Raw genomic sequence first — 20,342 nt, 5'->3', positions numbered from 1 at the left:
AAAAGGATAATGGCACTTAGCAGAGGTTCACTGTTACATCATACAATGAAACAGCGGTGGCAAAAATAGGAAACAGCTTGTGAAAGTAAGGTACAAACACCTCAACAATAAAATAATGCACTCGTAGGGAGGAACCCATGTTAGTATACCTAAAATGTGCACATATAAAATTTAGCCTCAAAGAGTCATCAAAGTACTGGACAGGGAGATGTGGCGTGATCTCACAAGTACCCTCACTTGAGAGAGTGGTAAACAAGAATGATTATTCAGATGTATATGTTATATACATTGTTAGCTCTAGCGTTAGGCAAGACCTTTAGGTTTTACTAAATTTATATGCATAATATATGTAATTACAGTGATTTTAGCCAGCTCGCTTCCTCCACAAGTCTGTTATTGTGCCATTCACTTTTCTCTTCCCTACACTAAGGGATTGAGCATGGGTCAGTCCATTTTAGCCTTTGGCTAACATCACTGTCAGTAATGGCATTCAGCCCTTTCACAAGGAGCACATCGACACACAAAGTAGTATCCTGGGTTCCTTGTGCCAGATACTACTATGGAATTATGTGCTTTTTGATGCAAAAAATATATTTTTGCTATTAACGTTTTTTTTTTCAAAATGATGAGAGCCTAGCAGCTCCCCAAAGTTTTGCAAAAACTGACAAAGTAAAACAAGCAAGGATAAATCAAAAGGCTTGTGGACAACACCAGCCCTAATGGCAGCTCAAATGTACAAATTTAGAAATATTTAAAAAGTTTTAAAGATTCGGGCAAATAAAAACCATCACTGTTGACTACATACAGACAACTTGTGTGTTGAGACAGATGTGTTCCCTTGATTGAGTGTGACTACCTGGCAAATGGATTCTGGCAACAGCATGGCCCCACAGAGGAAAGAGGGAGGATAATAGTTTTACACTTCTCAAGAGGAGTGGGGTTAGTACAGAAGAATATGTGGTGAAATGTGGCCTGGGTTTGGTGGAACCTGTTGGTCGGAAAAGAACAGCTCCATCTCAAGCGACTTTCTTTCATCATCAAGTTCCAATTGATTTCTTTGTTTCGACGTCAAAGGTGAGGAACTTTTCGATGTCGAGATCGGGTGCCTTGGAGTTTCAACAGCTTTCGGTGTCAATGCTGATTGGCTTTTCGGTGCCACTGTGGTCCTGGTCTTCGCGGACGGCATCAAGCTGGCTTTCCTCGTCTCTCTCCCATGCCTTTGACCCTCTCTCAAAGGTGTAAGCAGGTTTTGAGGGTTTGCATCTTTAGGTATCTTTTGTTTTGGAACTGTGTGGTTCCATGGGATTCACTCTGCCCTCCGGCGTCAACAATATCAACACCATTGCCGGTTTCTTCGAGTCCGAGGTCTTCCCCTTGACTGTGACTTGGCCTCGAGGATTTACCTTTTGCTTGTGTTGCACCTACTGTTCTTTTATTGTGGCTCTTGCCAGTCAGGCCCTTAACGATCTCCTTGAGGCTTGGTACTTTTCCTTGGGCCTCCTCCAGCTCCAAGATGTCCTATTCATCACTAGACAGGCCCAGGTCTTTTAAGGACTCCTAGTTCCTCTGTGGGGACATCACCAAATGGTGTGCCCACCTCCGTTTCTGTCCTGCCCTGATTGTCTTGGACAAGAACTCTGCGCACATCGTGCAGTCATCTGCGCTGTGGCCCTTAGGGAGGTAGAAGTTACAGACCGTGTGCATGTCCTACTGGGTGTACTTGTGGTGGCACTTAGGGCAGAACCTACGGGGGTGGGCTCCATGTCCATTCTCATTCTCTGACCACGCGGTCTCTTTGCATCAGTCTTCTCACCTTGATGTTACTCGGTAATTGTCAGCATTTTTTGGTGTCGTACGTCCAATCAGTCATTGCCAATCCTCTTCCCTTAACAGTGATTCTCGCTGGAAAAAAAGTTTTTCTTTTTTCATAATTCCTTCCTACTTGACTCTCGAGATCTCTAGAATGAATGGCGGGAAAAAGAACCTGAAGATAGCGACTACGTCGAGGGATTTCTGGGGCATACATCTGATGTAACACAACAAGGGGTTAAAACCTAAGTGTTTGACAATGCTCATGGACAAAGAAAAAAAAGAAAGAGAAAAACGGAGAAAAGTCTTCAAGGAAACCATTCTGGACCGAACCAGTAGATGTCAGAGTAATGTACAGCATATGGATTCAGAAAAAAATTCACGCTGCAAAAACTATTTAGAGAATACCATGCTCTTATTCTCTGATGACTGTCAAAAGGAAGAAAAGGGAACACGTAAAAAAAAAAAAAAAATGACTAAAAAACAAGACAATGCATCGCAAAAATTACTTCCCAGGCAAAGTTCATCACAGACAGAGAATGTATGCACCGGAAGGGGTGGAGAATAGCAGGATTAGAATTGAGTGCTGGTGCACAGTCTTGAAGTGTACCTGCACTTGTGCGGCCCTACCCTCATACCTCAAACAAGGGAGTATGTGCGAGCATTGCATTTCTGACCCAGCTACATTGTGGTTGGCTAAGATGTCTGCCTGCACACTCTTTCTCAGATCAAGACACTCAGCTCATTCCTGCTTATCCAAAGGTACACAAATGCGGTCGACCTTTGATTGCGGGTCCACAGGCCACTGCTTGAGTAAGCATGCGACAAAAAAGGGTGCAAAGGTTGATTTTGGTCAGTAATGTTAGCCCAGTCATTACCAAAAGAAACCTAAGCAGAGTGGGATTGTTGATGCCTCTGTGACAGGAGACATGCTTGCACATAAGGATCGGTGACAGCGGTCTTTACACCAAGAATGGTCAGGTTCTCCACAAGAAAGAACACCTTGCTGGATAGGAGTAACCACAGGTGTAAGTCAACAGCTGAGGCTTCAGCTTCATTTGCAGCTATGTCAATGCATGGGGACTTCAACTTGTAGAACTATTAGTCTGCCCGATTTACAGTGTGTGAAGTGTGCATCTCACCGCACACCTTCGATCGTATAAAAATTATTTTAAATGATTGAAATTCTGGCGATGACAACAAAGCGGAGCACTTTTTTGGGACAGAGTTGAGTAAAGTAGCTGAAAAGCGTGTTTCATAGTGGAGAGGACCCAATAGGGTCTACACATTAGTATCCCTAAGATGATATAGCGCGTTAGTAATGGCACTCGCCGCACAGACTTGATAGTAAAGGTACAACCATTGAAAGGGATTTTACCCATTCAGATTCTAGCTTTCCTTTTGTGAGTGTTCAAATTTTGTCAAAACTAGCACCTGGAAATAAGTTGAACATATAGGCAAAGCCAATAGGTCTGGTCGGTTTAATTTGCTTATATAGGCACCATTAACACAATAGAGCAAAACACACTGGAAGGAACCAGCAGGGAGGGATGTAGGTGTAAAGTAGTCTCCCATGTACTTCAATGAAAGCATTCCAGTGGAGGCGGAAGGCTACACACAAACAGCCATTAGCATTAAGTGCGAGATGAATGAGCCAAGAAGTAATTGACAGAGTCTAAACCAAATGTCTTAAAGAATCTGGTTCAATAAAATCAATGGTTTAAAGGGGGGGATCCAAAAGCTGCTCTATATTTATTGTTAGCAAAAGGTCTGTTATGCAGCTGTGCAGCGAAACCCAGACCTAAAAAAATGTGTGCCATCATATGGCAGGACTTCAAAGATAGAAAACCTTCCAAAGTTTTCGGTGCAAATCAGAGCTCTGACACAGGGCCTGGCAATTTTAATAAAACAATTGAAAAAGTCTGAAGCTCCACTCTTGACTCTCCCATCTCCTAGTTGCCCATTCTGCCTACTTCCCCATTCCATCCCCACCATACTATCCTCCGACAAATAGCTGGTACCCATTGATTAGTGACTGTCAGGGTAAGCTGACATTACTGTAGAGTGCCATCGGATCAGCATTCTAGTGTACCATCAAAGTAAGGCTGCCATGGTGAAGACAAATGTGGCCACCGGGCTCTATACAGTTAACTGACTTGGCTGTTCCCAAAAAGTGGGTTGGACTTCCAGACCAGAGGAGGAAGCTGAGCCTCTATAGAGACCAAACAACCCTCAAACCTCTAACTCTGTGCTGCTCTTTATGACTATGATTATTCACAAAAAAATGCATTTTACCGTTGACTCCGGTCTTTTTCCAAATTGATCATCTTCAGAAAGTAGCTCATTGCAGACAAGAATATCATTAGTTTTAATCTTACATATTGAATACGTTATGCTGTAGGCATTTTTGTAGAGCACAGTCTGCCATATGTGTGATCTCACTGCACTGTTGGCTTCTTTCCATCACATACCAGAGGCCGAACCTTAAACCAATGATATGCCCTTGGTATTGTCTTCTGGTCATTATCAATCTGAATAGAAGGGTCATATTGAATGAGGTGTGGGTGTGTAATTTTGGTATCAGAGAAGATTCCCTATACTGTGTGGTCAATGAATTCGTGGTTTTTGGCATAACATGTTCTAAGAGAAGAAAGATTACAGATGAGGCATTTTCTTAATTTACAAGGACACTGAGGACGGGGGGGGTGGGGGGGGCGGCTCTATCAGATCAATGCCGCCCACCTGTAACCTGATTTAGGGTCTCTGTGAGAGTCTCCGTTAATCTTGTTTAGGCCAGAAATGGGAGCTGAAGCCCAGCAGTATTTAGGAGATCAGTGGTAACTTCGTCTTTCCCCTGGACACTTTGGCTGCATAAAACACTAAAAATGGCAGGATGACACTCTGTGGGAAAACTGTTGACAAATTCCTGATTACCCATATAACTCCTCAGGGTAAACCTTGTTGTTATACTCCATATGGGTACCTTATATAGGCATAGGTAAACATCACAACCTTTCACCTATATTCGTCCCTACATTACATACATAACGGTTCTTAGGGACTGACCTTTTATCTAGATACGACACTGCATTCAGAACGCGGGTTTTTCCCTGGTTCGATACTCATACATTATGCCTGAGGCTTCTTTGAAGCACAGCAGGACTGACATCAGGACAAACATGTCCTATATAATATCTATGTTAAAGTTCAAACCCAACGTCATCCTTTAGGCCAACACAGTAAGACACCAAGCTAGGACCGCAGGGAAGACCTATGGGTATATATACATCACGTCTTGCTTAGAGAGACAGAGGAGATCGTGACTTCCCGGCTGACACACTGACCAGAGACGCTCAGGTTCCTGCATGCAGACGCTCCAGCTAGCAGTTGTCTTAAATCCCTTGCGGGGAGTCCATCTCGAGACCAGGACAGGGTCCCACATTCTCTAATTCTCAGGTAATGGGGTGGACTCGATTGTGGGGGGATTCTTGGCATAACACCTACACAGATGGTAGGTACATTTAGGTACATCTAGTTAGGGAGACATCGTAGGAGTACACACTTATTATCATGTATTCTATGTACTTGTATATATTCATGATTACTGCAAAGTGGTAGAACTGTGCCATCCTTTTACTTTCGTAGTACTGCTAATCATATATCTCTGCTACTGTCTAATGGTTGTTGAGCTCATATCTTCTACACTAGAATAAGAACTGCTCAATAAATACTTATTGAAACGCCCAGACTGTTTATTCTGTGTATCTCTGAGACAAACTAAGTGAGCACGAGTGACTGAGCGAAAAGTAGTACTTTGTTTCCCCGATCCTGGGGGATAAGGGTTGTCATGTTCTGAGGTTGTCAGAAACTATTGTCTCCCCGATAAGAGGAGATTCTAGTGGCACTGTGAGCTAGCTAATGCAAACATGCCAACGTATCCCGTGGGGGTGCACGGAATCAGTCTGCCACCAAACCCACCGTTCATGTTATCCGAAGCGCGCAGATCCTGTATAGGTAATATAGGAACTACATGACATTGTAATCCCCAGTAATTCCATGACAAGGAAAAAACAATACCTAAGCACTTACAATGACAACCTGATCTTCTGTCCTGGGTTTGCCCTCACTGTGATTGCCCTGCACCATCTCGGACTCAAGAGCTGTTTAAGATCAAACAGAGAAGCTAATAATATTTCGGCTTAGCTGCAATCAACAGCTGAAGAGGAGGACTAAAAACATGAACAGGTATGAGCTGATAACTATGGACTCAACTTGAAGATTACGCAAAACATGAATGATAAACAGGAAGACCAAAAAGTCACATATGAAGGTGGAAAATCAGGACGAAAGGATCCAGGGTAGGGAACCGCTCACTCCACATTCACTTTCAACAGATTGTCCTCAGTACAGTTGAGTACAACACTGTGTCTGTGCTTTCCCTAAATTACATCCCCACACACTTCCAACTCATACTTCGACTTCTTTCATTCTCTTCCCTCACATATGTTTCCTTCCACCCACTTCATCTTTAATCCTCGCTCTTTAAAATATTTTAGGTGCCAAAAATACAATATGAAGATGATGCTATGGACACTGCCGGCAACGATAGGATCATTTTATAAATTAGTCTTACCTGGTAATTGAAAATGAAATTGTGAAATGAGAGTGCAATCACGGCAGCACAAATGACTCAAATACCGAGTGCTGGCTGTGTTTCTGCACCCAAGTTAGAGAGCACGACTAAAATGAGGAAGTACACATGCAAAGACAATTGTTTTGTGGTACATCATCAGCCCTGGCATACTAGTCGCATCTAGTGGTGATAGGCCATGCAAAAATCAACAGAGAATAATTTGTGGTCACCACCTCATAGGTGCTAGTGTAAAAATCTTGTTAATCTCTTAGGCAATACGACTACGGTGTGAGCATGGAAATAAAGAAGTAAGACGCTCTGCCTTAAAGTGTCACTCACCACATCAAGGTCTTGTGAAACACGGCGCTTGCGCAGTTCCTCCATCCTCTCGCACACGTCGCTGAAGCAGGTATTGTAGTAATCCGCGTACTGCTGGGCCAGGTCATCAATGTTTCCCAGTGAACCATCCTAAAAGGAACATAAGTAGGTACTGTTAGCATGGGAGGGGGAGAGACAGACCGTGATATGTGTTTTTTCAAGTCAAGACAGGCTGTCACACCGACACATTACACCTAGTGAACCGTATTCTCAGGGCCAGATGGAAAAACACAGGTCGCAAATTGCGATCAGTATTTTTGCGACCAGTGTGGAATGTTGCAAGCCAACCTATGTTTTTATAGGTAGGTTCACAAAATTTTCAAATCGGTGTTGGTCACAGTTCTACAGGAACCAACAGAGAGGTAACGTTCCTCTTTGATCGGCACCAGCGGGGAGCATTATTGACATTGCACAATCTCATCCGGGAGCCTAATGGAGGGCTTTAAATGAATCCTGAAATGTCATGCAAGAACGGAACCCACTTGAGGGGAGTGAAATGGCCCAAAACTACATATCCCAGCAGGCACTGGTGAAAATTGAACTCTATTTGAAGAGAAGACCAATGGTGGTCGTGAAAAAGCATGCTGGGAAGATGTGGCACAAACGAACTGTCTTGCGTGAGGCCTCTGATGAGAAGCGAATGGGCTTCGAAACGCGCGTCAGGCCAAAGGATTAAACACTGTGATGGGAAACTGCAATGAGCTATACAAAGGCTTTGTGAGCCGCCTGCGGGTGAGTTGCGGCCTCAAATCTGAGCAAGTTTTGGGTTAATATATCTATATCTATATCTATATATATATATATATATATCTATATATATATATATATATATATTTTTTTTTTTTTTTTTTTTTTTTAATGCAGCCCGATTTCCTTAAAGAAAATGGGGCTTCATTTACAAAAACGATTTAACCATTTTAAACGTTTGTTTGAGAGAAGACAGTGGTCCCCGGACAAAAACTGAATATTACTAACTGGAGCGACCTCTCCGAGGAGGTCCCATTAATAACTACTGACACTCTAAGAGCCCTCTCTACGGTTTTCCCACTTCACATCTTCTTATACCATAGGCCCAAATTAAAATGCAAACAGATTACAAAAGACTTTAAGTAAGAACAAGATTAATGTAATTGTCCAAAATACACAAGAGACTTATAACTGCACTGTATCGGGAGATGCATGAGACAATGCCTGTACACAAAGTTCCTGCCAGAGAGAGTTGAGATGCAGAACGAGACACACTGCTCACAGATGAAATGTGGGAACACTGCTGCTCTCAAATGGGCGACTCCTGTCTAGCCACAGACTGTAGTGAACACATTTAATGTGTATCCATTGGATACACTACACCCCATCTTTATTGCGTAAGTGGAGCCTGCAATCTGAGTCAAGATGCGAACGCTTCTGCGTTGAAGAAGCAAAGTTCCTGCATCTGGTATGGAAGTGTCCTCCGATCCAGGAGTTTTGGGATCACATTACAGGCACATTACAAACAAGCATTTGCAATGCATTTGCGAGAGTTTGAGCTATTGGCATTGTAAAGGACAATGCATTTTATTTATGTGTTTTGAAAACCTGCAAGTGGTGGGTAAACATGCACTTTGTACTTATAGTCCTTGCTTACGAGAAGCAAGGCTGCAAGTAAAAGAGGCGCAGTCATTGCAAGCCTTGCTTCTCGTAAGCAACGACGATAAGTACAAAGTGTTTGTTTACGCACCGCTTGAAGGTTTCGAAACACATAAATAAAAGGCACTGTCTTCTACAATGCCAATAACTCAAACTCTTACAACTGCGAGACCTATTGCATTTCAAATGTTTGTTGAGTTCTGAGACAGAGGCGGCAGCAGCCATGGAAAGGCAGGGACCCTGACGCCAGGTTGTGCATTTCGAAAGCAGGCAGGAGGAGGAGGCAGTTGCAGCCAAAACAGACCTCGGTTTTTGAATGTACAGCAAATGTGGCAAGACAACGGTAAACCACGAGCACTGGTCTCAGGTGCTCCAGCTTGAAGAATGAAATAGTGCTCACAAGCTCTGAGTATCAACACGTAACAAGGGCAGTCCTTGAAAATGGGCGGAGCTTTCAAAGCCCATATCCTGAATACAGCATGTCTTGCAGAGACATCGCAAGCGCTGCCTAGGCGAGACCTAAAAATAACTGAGTCAGCAGTGCAGCTATCACCAGAAGCTGCATTTGTGGCACGGCTTTAAAAACACATACTGCACACACAAATTGCCAATGCCCAGACATACACAGGAACTGTAATGGACAACAGAGTGGTTGGATCCCAGAGAGATGTGTCTGAATTGTTGCTGTATGTCAGTACAGCTGCCTGATGGGTGTACCCAAAAGACAGTCTAACAAACAGCATTCTACATAGTATTTCATAATTTACATGCCGATATGACAGAAGCACTTTGTAACACTCTAGCCAACATCTTACTAGTGACTAAGCACTTTATAGTTCTAAATGTATGCATTTGGCTACTGCTACATTGTTTAGGCTTTCCCTGCATATATTGATGTTTTAATTTAATTTTAATGCATTTGCCTGCTCCTGATCATATGTATTTGCTCCTTTACAGTTTGCCCATTGCAAAGATTTTAATTAAGCATACATGCCACTTGCACTCTATCCGCTAGACGCATGGTCCAACATTGAAGCCTCTCATCATCTTACTAATAACCAAGCACTCTATAGCTTTGCCTGTATGTGATTCGTCTTTGCTACATTTTTTTTTTCAGGTTGTATTCGCACATATTGATGTTTTATCCTATTTTAATGAATTTGTCTGCTCGTGATCATATATATTCGTTCCTTCATGATCCGAACATTGTAAAGATTTTCATTAATCACACAATAAACTTCAACAACATGCCGATATGTGAAGGGCCGGACTGGCGGTAGTGGGCACCGGGCGTTTTCCCGGTGGGCCGCTAAGTTGGGGGCCGATTTTGGGCCCCTGGGGGCCGTTTTTGTTACTGGGCCGTTTTTGCAGCATAGCTGCAAAATCGGCCCCTGTAACAAATTCGGCCGAAACCGGCCCTGGCAAACAGCTCGACCGCTTACAGTGGGGCCAGCCGAGCTCATTGCCAGGGCCGGTTTGGGTTCCCAGTCCGGCCCTGGATATGTGTTACAAGAAAATGCATACATCTTGTGATATGCTGATTGTTTACATGTTAAAACCCAAATATAAACAGTAGGGTAAAGAAAAAATACTGCATGCCAAACATACATTGAGAGCCCTTGCATTGCTTCTGGCCCAAGGATTAGTAGCGCAACACAAGGGGACATGGAGTGCCTTTGAGAAAAGTATGGCTGCTTCAACTAACATACTGTAGAAAACAATTAGTACTATACAAGAAACTAATTGGGGAGAGGATGTATCCTTAGGGCTACAGCGTCGACCTCGAAGCTAGAGAACCGGGTTCGAGTCTGGGCAACAACGCTCAACATCCTGTGATTTTGGGTAAATCACTTAATCTCCCCGTGCCTAACAAAAATGAATGTGTCCTTCTGTAACGAAATTGGTGCTCATGAGAAAAGCGCTCGGATACCTGATATCCTCGGGTCTAGTTAGCGCTATATAAAAAACTCTAAAAAAAAAATCCTAAAAAAATCAGAAGCCTCACCCAAAAGATAGTCGGGAAGAATTCGGACAATTCCTGCTCTCAAGTACCAATACTAGCTGACATCCGAGTGAACTGACAGAATAATATCTGCATGTCGTACAAAGTGAGTAGATGATCACTGCTGACGCACGAGATAAGGAAATAAGGAATCCACGCAGTAAGTAGGAACACTGTAATTCATACATGGAATACTGATCAAACTGTTGTAATATGTTACTGTTTCTGAATAAAAAATATGCCACTGCCTCAAACTTTTTTTTACATTCACACAGGAGAGTCCAAGGGGACGGACCCCTTTCTTTTTTGTGAATGGGTCTATAACTTTTCAATGGTTTACGACCGCTATTTCTGACATTATCCATTGACACATATGGATAAGAATCGCTATTTGGAAAGGACGCGTATAACATGGACCTTCCAACTGAGTGTTCCTTATCCATCTCTAAGCCATTTTCTTAAGTGCTAAAAAGTTACACACTCCTAAAATGGGTTTAGTACATTTTTGCAAAATACACTGAGGTCACAAACTCCAAAGCAGATCGTTTGTGGCCACGAAAATGCTTTGAACATCTGGCCCACGGCTCTACCAGCTGACAGGTTAAAGCGTTTTTGATTCTGCTGGTTTTACTTTGAAAGAGAAAATGACCTAGATTGGTCCAATGGTCGCTGACCTTGCACCAGGAAGCCCAGCGCCTACAGCAGTGGTCAGATTTCCAATGCCCAAATCAGGTGCGTTTTTACACAATGAATCTAAATAGAACTCACTTACATGTTTTCTTTCAAATGTTGTACATATCACTTAGCCTTCAAGACAACATTACACACCGATGAGGCCCTAGGAGATTGAATTCAATGCTGATGTCCAAGTTAGAATGTTAATGGTATAAAAAAAAGTGTGTTACATCCTGCAGGCTACTTTTAGAGCTAGAGTAGGACTGCCACACAACCCTTCCCGGCACACAAAACCTTGACAAGGGCCGCTGTGTGTCATTTGCTACATAATAAGTGATTCCTTCACCCCCTGGCACAATAAAGGCCTTGGCTCATTAACGATTGTACTCCATCATGGGCAGAACAGGTGAGGGGTAAACTGGCTAATCTACATCCCTGCAGGAGAGATGGCGGTCCTTTGTGTGTGTACCAATGTCACACAACCAGATACAGCCCTACAGCCATTTCTGTTCCTTGCTGAAACATGTTCAGCACAGTGAGAAAAATAATAGTATCCCAGGTCTGTGTCACTTTTGTAATATCCCAGAGCAGTATGGCGGAATGTTTACTGCCGTTGCTAGTGAGTCAGGCAGACACCTTGGAGCCAGCTTATTGTGCTGGAGGAGGCGAGGATGTGTCCTTGATTGCAAAAGACCCTCCCGCGGGAATTGATGTTGAAAAAACACACAGAGAACAACCGATTGAACGATTAGAATCTTCTTTAATTTCAGAATCTTTTTAACTGAGTTGTTTAAAAGAAAAAGTACAGGCATAGTATCGAAGAGGAGCAATCGCATAGTGGGGTATAATCAGGGCTCGAGTCGGGGTCCCACGCGGGGGGACGGCGTCCACCCACTTATTTTACCTGGAGTTCGATAAGTGGAGCAAATGGAATAAAAACATTCTCTCTTTGGCCTCTCTGGGGCTAGCTCGGAGCTCATTGAGAACGCTGCTCACGCGCTGGCTTCTCTGATGCAATCGCATCTAAGGGGTGAGCGAGGGGAGGCAGTGAGTCTGATGGTGCAAGCCAGCTTTCGTGACGTCACTTCCTGTTGTGACGTCAGCGTCCCCCACTTCTTTTTTAGCACTTGTGCCCTGGGTATAATGACTGTGAGACGGAAGCATGCTTTGCTATCAAGTTGTAGAGTCAAGGTACCATCATGACGTAACATAACAGAGCAACATTGAATCATAGAATCCTAGGTCATAGGTGCTTGAGACGAGTAAGGAGCTATAAACCTGCTGGCGAGTGATGAAGCGACTAGAATTCTTTAAGCGGCAACCTCACCTATCAGTAGTGAACAGCAATGTAGATCAGACTTTTTGTGCAGTGGCGAGCGTTACCATTACCTAATTTCTAAGGGTGTGCAATATATCGACCTTGGAAGGATGAAAGGGTGAGCTTGCCTAGGCATGATTTAAATGTAGGTAGGACCCGCAGGTTAAAACCGATGTCAGCAGTGAGAATCTGATTTACTGATACATCTTGCCAGTAACGCATAAACGACATCTTCTGGTCTATGACGTATTCCATGACTAGAGGATGAAATGCGTTTTGAACAGGGCCGTTTCTAGGTGTTTTGCCACCCTAGGCGAGAATTGAAAAATGCCGCCCCCTCCCTTTTACTACCATCACTCTCTCCCCCTGTCATTCAGGCTAGAAGAATTAATACATTAGATACAAAAATGTTTGCTGCCCTACCCTTTTGCCACCCTAGGCGGCCGCCTAGTCTTGCCTAATGGTAGAAACGGCCCTGGTTTTGAAGCAGTACGCTCGAACTCTGAGAGCATGGCCATGCCTGCCCTAGAGGCATGACACTTTAACACCGTGAAATTCAAACAACTGTAGACCGTGAAAAACGTCATCCATCACAAACATGCGAAAGAGTGTGTGAAGGGGGGTGAGAGAGTGTGTGTGAAGGGAGGGATGGGAGAGAGACAGAGCGACAGACGGGGGGGGAGAGAGAGAGAGAGACAGAGGGGGGGGAGGGAGAGAGAGAGACAGACGGGGGGTGGAAGAGAGAGAGAGAGATGCAGACGACCTTCACGTGTGGCGCTTGCACCTGCTGAAGCCAGGGACCTCTAACATTAATGTTCCCTAGAAAAGGCTGGCCTCAGCGTGTGGACGACAGTGACACACTCGGCGATAACTGGCCTAAGTTTTACACTTTATGCCACTCGCACTCACTCCATTGACACAGCTTTGCCCAAGTACACTAAATGGAAAGGGACAGAATTACATTTTTTAAGCAGAAGTCCCTATGTTTCTGTACTCTCGGGCGTTATTCCTGAGATCTATAGTCTCCTAACGGATATGGATCGACACACTTTATAAAACCCTTGATTAAAATCTCAATATTCAAATCAAGAATCCAGGACGTGGTGATGGGGACTAATCAGCCCTCCAAAAGGATATATGTCCAGAAATTGACTACGATATCAGGAACGTATCCTTTAATTATGGTGAGTCTCAATCGATCACAGGCCTGGCGTTCCACATAATGGATAAGTTCCTGATATGGTAGTCATTTTCTGGACATATACCCGTTTGGAGGGCTGGTTAGTCCCCATCACCGCGTCCTGTATTCTTGATTTGTGTATTGAAATTTCAATCAAGGCTTTTATTATGCATTTCGACCCATATCCGTTAGAAGACTATAGATCTCAGGAATAACGTCCGGGAGTACAGGAACATAGGGACTTCTGCTTAAAAAAACCTTTCTTGAACATACTACGGACTTCAGGAAGGTTCAGTCTCTTGTATCCATGGAAGCAACCAGTTAAATAAGAGTTTCATGTGTTTTTGACCAGATCTGTGACGGTCAACAGTGTCACTCACCCCCAAAGCAACACCATAGAATTTTGGTGAACACTGCATAATCAGTCAGAGAGATATTTATATTGTTGTCCTGAAGAAGGTGGTTTTATATTGTTCTTCCACCGAAACGCGTTGATTCCTCCGTGGTTTTTGTTATATTTGAGAACCAATGAATATTCTGTGATATTTTGGCACTTTTGCCATATTGATTTCTTCAAATTAACAGTTTCTTAAATGACAAATGTATAGGTCTGGAATGCGGTCTCTCATTTGTGATTTTATAATTAGTATGTAAATAGTTTTTTAGGATATTACTTGGAGCATTTTTAACTACATGAATTTTACTTATTGTACCATCCTTTTAAACCCTATGCTTCATTAAACAGATTTTATTTAAATTGCCATTTGGGTCCTTTCAAGACTGTGAGTGAGTAAACTCTGATAGATGATACAGTGGAGTGTGATTGGTTTGATTGCTGATTCCTCCAAGAGATCCTTCTCTTTTGTTATACTGTAAGAAAAGAACAAAAACAAAAATATTGCTCCTGCCGGGCAAGATATGTCTTCACTCTGGTAGGAGGCCAGAAAAGTCTACGCATGCAATAGAACAGAATTTGCCTCAAGTTAGCCCCGTATAAAGATAAAGTCTATCTTCCAAAGGTATTATCAATCACATCTTCTCTGGCCGTAAATAAAATATCACACTGGGTCCGAATTAACACGCTTCATTCAGTATCGTCTATGTTTTTATAAATAAACCCCGAGGTCCTGCACACAGTGGAGGACACATCCAGGGTTTTTGCCTCCCCATTTCTGAGGCTGTTGTCCCCAAAAATTCTAAGAAGCCATCGCTTACCCAGTGCAAATCAAATTCCGCTACAAATCAGCAAAATATTTAAATACAGCATCCTCAAACAACTGTCCCAAAAAAAAATTATTGCTTGGGCCATGGAGAAACACACCCTTGCAAGAGTTCCCTCAGCGGTTCTGGATTAAATCATAAGGGAGAAAGATAATGGCAGCACAGGACTCCTCAACGTTTTTCAAGCCAGCCAAACTTTGCAATGCAGTACAATTATCTTAAATTGTATTTTCTTAAACCAACCTAACATATCTGTATCAGTAATATAATATACTAATTCAGCACTCCTTACTGCCCATCTAAACATCTATTTTTAGGCCTGGCTTTACACAAAATGTCTGCTATGCCTATTGCTACCAATTCTTTAAAATATACAAAGAGTCGGTTCTGGTTCCATCCAGAGGAGTATTTTTGTTCAACTTCACATTATTGGGTATTTGGTGTCTCATTTCTCCTTCTATGGAGTGACTGATATGAAAAGCATAGGGGCTATTTTACATCACAAAAATAATCTGACTCATCATACACTCGAGTGTTTATCTCATCGACGCCTATTTTATTCCGAAAGCAATCACTTGCTGTATTTTCTTTTCAGCGCAGCAGATACTGTTAATGTTTTAATCAGAACTCAAATTATAAGCCAGACCAGTCAGTGTTGCCAATGCTTGTTTAATTAGTGACTTTCAGTCATCACCGGCTCTTCCACCAAGTCCCACCGTTGAAGCATAGCAAGCTAGCCTTGTAGAGATGGGTGCAAGCAGAGTGGACAGGCAACCGTCAGAGTGAAAACCAAGCCACAAACATTCTTCCTACATAGGCCATAATATAAACCCAAACTTTACCAAAAAAAGTAAAATAAGCCATGAACCCTCTTACTCATCCAAATGTATGAGTTTAAAGGCATCATAAAGGTTATTAGGCACTATAGAAGTGCTGCAACACAATACATCTTGTCATCTTAGGTGAACTCTGCCAGAAGGAAAGTTACCTCAGTTTGCCCGAATGTGTTGCATCTGCAAGAGAAATAAAAAAAAACAGCTTCTAAATTGGTATGGAAGCCCACTGTTGCAGTGCCCACCTGGACGTGATTTTCACAGATAAAAAAAGGCAGCTTGCCCAACCCTTTTCAAATGAATTAGAAACGTGTAAGAAAACAAACACTGTTCCAAGCATTGTTATGAACTTGATTCCTCATCTGCACATGCCAAAACCCGATGAGCTGTCACTCATAAAACGAAACATGTGGAAAAGCCTTTCAGAAGCTATCTTGTTTACTGACGCACTCCAGTCTTGCCCCTCCCTATTTTCCTTGTTAAAGAAGGAATTCTGTAAACTATTTCCAAAAAACATGGCACTTTGATGCCTTTTGGCCTAATGCGCTTTTGAAATGATGCAAATACTTCCCAGCAAAGGTAGTCAGCCGTCTCCCTGCTTCATCTGCAACCATTTACTGAGTACCTTTCTAATGCTTTACTTGCACGACTGACTTCAAGCTATTTCTGGGCCACTGCCTGGATCATGGGAAATACGTCTAAATTCGGAAATCAGAAAAGATCTTTCCAAGTAGAGCGTGTGCCTGCCTATCTGATAAGAATACGTGTGCATGGAAGCAATCATCACGTTTCCATGTACCCTTCCAGTAGTCAACGTGTGCTAACACGTCACACATGCTGTCAGGTCAATTAACCACAAACTCTACGAACAGTGTGGTCTACACAACGCCATAGGCTGCCAAAAAGCAGCACTGGCATGAGATAAGATGGCCGTCACTGCATCATTGTTTTTTAGGTTTCGCTTGTTTTGTTTATAAACTTAAAAGGGACTTACATCCCGCTTCCTCTCTGTCTGGCTTCTCATTGGTTCCTGTGCGTGCCACTTACCTTTCCTCCATTTCTATTGGTTGTAGCATATTTTCCTTCATTTACCAATGCTTGTTCCTCGACTGCTACTTATCAGTTTGCCGCCACCGAAATACTGTTAAGATCCACATGCCTTTTACTATTGCCACATATTTATATAACAATTTACCATCTGGAGAGATTAAGTGATTTGCATAGAATCACAGGATGTTGTGCGGCGCCGCCAAGACTCGAATCGGGATCCCGAGCTCTCGAGTCAGAAGCTCTCCCCACTGCACCACATCCTCTCCACTCCTGTGTTATCTGTCAGGGAGCTCTTTCCTCCTCCTGGACGATGATTGATGAAAACTGCTCTTTATTCATTACATAAGGCGAAACTGATGCATCACCAATGCTTGTTACTTTGAGTGTACCAGGCATTTGCGCCACACTATCTTGCAGCAAACTAAACTTTCAAATGGTTCTGGCTGGTTCGGCTACATTGCATGGGGAGTCAGATGGAAGCATATGCTGCCCTCTCTCAGGTTGACATGAAAAATGCAGAGGACATGGTGCCTCATTTTGGCACCATTACGGAGGTACAAAAGCTCCATTTTAGTTGCATCCATCATTAAGGGAGAGGCAACAACATTCTCTTGACAGATGCTGCAAATCTTACCTTCTCACCATGCAGGAGAAAACAATGCAGTAAGAGCCTCCACCTTGCTTGCAGTATGTGCAACCCCACAGTAGGGTGGCTGAGGTGAATTGGAAAAGCTGTAAACTATCTAATGGCTTTCTGTGTTGGGCTCAAGTAAAACATGATCAAAGCAATGTAGATGTCAAACACGTGGTTTATTTCGGGTTCTCTATGCCCCACTGAAGAACAAGTCAAATTCAGTACAACTGAAACCCATCACCAAGTTGGGAACATTAGGTGGGCTTAGGAGGACTCCGAGTCAACTCTTATACCGCTTTTATGTGCCTCAGATACCCAGTGCTATTATTTGCACCCACTAAATACTAATACTAATACTATGGGGTTCGGAATTCAATGGATGTGATAAAGAGGAGCTAAGAATTCATCATTATTATTTTTGAGTTTTATATAGCGCTAGCTAGACCCGAAGGTATCAGACCACTTTGCATGTTATGTGATAACGTTTACAAGAGGTACATGAGGGGATTCATAAGAGTCATAGCTGAACAATACAGTGTTAATTGGTTATAAAGTCATACAAGTAGAAAAAAGTACACTATAGACACTTCTACATATCTTGTATTGACTAAATAGGCACTAGAATTCACTGAGATGCCCTGTGCAATAGTAAATACAAAGATCAGAAATGAATCAGATCCTCCTCAGCAGTTAACAACGTGTCATTTTGGGCCATATGTAGGTAGCTAAATACCGGTCGGTAACGGCCGAAATTCGGTAAATATCCCGTTACCGACCGGTATTTAGGCATTTGAGATGTAGGAGGCATGATTTAAGGATTCAGTGATTTACCGAATCGGTAAGGGAACGGTAAAATACCGAATCGGTAAAATACAGATTCGGTAAATTACCGAATCCTTAAATCATATGTAGGGAGCACTCAAGTGAGTGAATTTCAGTAGTAAGGATTCGGTATTTAACACCAACTACAGGTTGATGTTAAATAAGGAATACCTTTCAAAAAGCTAAATTTGGCTGCTTTAAAAGTGCCATGTGGCAGGCATGTATGTGCGCCACATGTGCACACATGCACGAATCAGGGGTGCAACAGGGTGTCAATGTGACACCCTGCCACCCATGATTATGCTTCCCCTATTACCGATTCGGTATTTACAGAACCGGTAATAGTAAATGGTTTCCCATTCATTCCTATGGGCCTCCAGGCCCATAGGAATGAATGGGAAGGGATGCAATATTACCGATTCGGTAAATACCTATTCATAAATACCGATATTTACCGAATCGGTAATAATTACCGATTGTTTACCTACATACTATTTACAGATTCATAAATACCGAATAGGTAAAATTCGGTATTTATGAATCGGTAAATGTAATTTATTTACATATGGCCCATAGTATCCTATATGTGGCTAGATTTGTATTATACATTAGACCGTAGAGGTCGAAACACGTCAAAGTAAAAAAAACGTTGTTTCATGAGATCCTGGACAGCGGTTCATTCTTTACGGCAGGGCGAGACGGCAAAAACAACACACACACACACACACATAGTGAGCAAAAGTTTAGTATATTATATCAAACAAAAGTGGTTTTTGTACAACAAACATGCTGAACTCGCGTATTTGAAGGTCCTCTCATTTGTGATAAAGAAGAATATTTCGGCTCAGTAAATTAAAATATTTTCCCAGGATCACGAAGTGAAACCAGTTTATGGTTCAAGAGCAGTATAACTAGGTCGAGTATATTAGTGAAGTCACTAGACCTGCAGGTCTAGTAATATTTTTAGGATTTTTCGAGGCCTGAGGTGTACCGGTACCACGAATCAAGCTAAGGATACCAATTTAAATTTTAGCTTTCAGATTCTAGGTGTTGCGGATCCCGGGTGAAGAACTACTGGTCTAATGTCTTTCCCGACCGTTTACTTACCAATTGATGTTGATGCTCAGCTAGCTTTTCCCTACTTATAAACTGGTGTGTTGTCATTAGTTGTACGTAAACACAGTCATATTTACATCCTTTGTATTTTTTATGTTTGATTCTGGAATGGGAACATTAGTGTACACATTCATTGCCCTTGTGCAACCATTCGAGGCCGGTGTGGTGGATGGGGGAAAGCCGTTTTAACGATGCACTACTGCAATGGGGAATAACCAGAATTTTGGTGCGCAAAGCACCAAAATCCACAGGTTCTGGAATTTACCAGGCCCTTTCACACTATAAATATCTGCAAGTTTGGCCGGTCTGGGAAAAACTCCAACGACTCTGAAAACTTTTACACATTGAAACACTTGTGCAAAGAGGTGTTTGCAAGGGTCCCGCAAAAAGTATATAACTCATAATCGAGGCATTATTCCATTGCAGAGTCATGATACTGCCACATTTCTGCTATGCCTGGCATCATGCATGGTTGGAAAGGCAGACTGCACGCCTTCTGTGCCCTGCTGTGCCTTACTAGAAGAAAACAGCATGCTCTCTTCAGAGCCAAGGCCAAACTTCCAAGTCACAAATAAGTAATAACATTCCTACTCCCACCTCCTCAGAGAGCGCCCTGGGATCCTTTACTCAAATTGTCAGTCACAGGGATCACTTCTACCAATGCCTCGTAAAGAGCCATCTCAGAAAAATCCAAACCTTCTGCCTCCTGGGGTGAAGCAGGTGTTTTGGCTGCTGGGTTTGTGCTCCACTGGATAAGATGGGAGCCCACAGACACTGGGAACGCACACACTGGCTGCTCCATAGAAGCAAATCACTCAAATAGGATCATCTCTGATGGTTACCTTTGGAGAGCTCTACTTTAAACACACAGAGTCCGATTAACAAAGAGAAATGTAAAAGTAAGGGCAGAGTTCTGTGAGCAGACTTTTACACTTGTTTATTTCACAAAAGAAGCTCAAAATTATCCCTGGAAAGTCAAGTTTCCAGGTGTACTATTGCACCTGTCATTCAACTTTTTTTTTTAAGGTTGCCTATCCCTCCTGTG

General features: G+C 42.7%; 1 protein-coding gene across 7 annotated transcripts in view; it reads right to left on the bottom strand.

Moving 5' to 3' along the window:
- Positions 1 to 20,342, bottom strand: part of SASH1 (SAM and SH3 domain containing 1) — a 546,848-nt gene that overhangs the window by 279,929 nt on the left and 246,577 nt on the right. For all 7 annotated transcript variants that reach the window (XM_085611636.1, XM_085611635.1, XM_085611634.1 and 4 more), the window contains exon 2: positions 6,782 to 6,910. In XM_085611636.1, coding sequence (XP_085467762.1) covers positions 6,782 to 6,826 — 45 coding nt within the window. In that variant the 5' untranslated portion in view covers positions 6,827 to 6,910. The remainder of the gene's footprint in view (positions 1 to 6,781; positions 6,911 to 20,342) is intronic.

This window comes from Triturus cristatus, chromosome 6 (genome assembly GCF_964204655.1).
Source record: "Triturus cristatus chromosome 6, aTriCri1.1, whole genome shotgun sequence".
NCBI lineage: Eukaryota > Metazoa > Chordata > Amphibia > Caudata > Salamandridae > Triturus > Triturus cristatus.
This window is presented reverse-complemented; position numbering and strand designations above follow the sequence as displayed.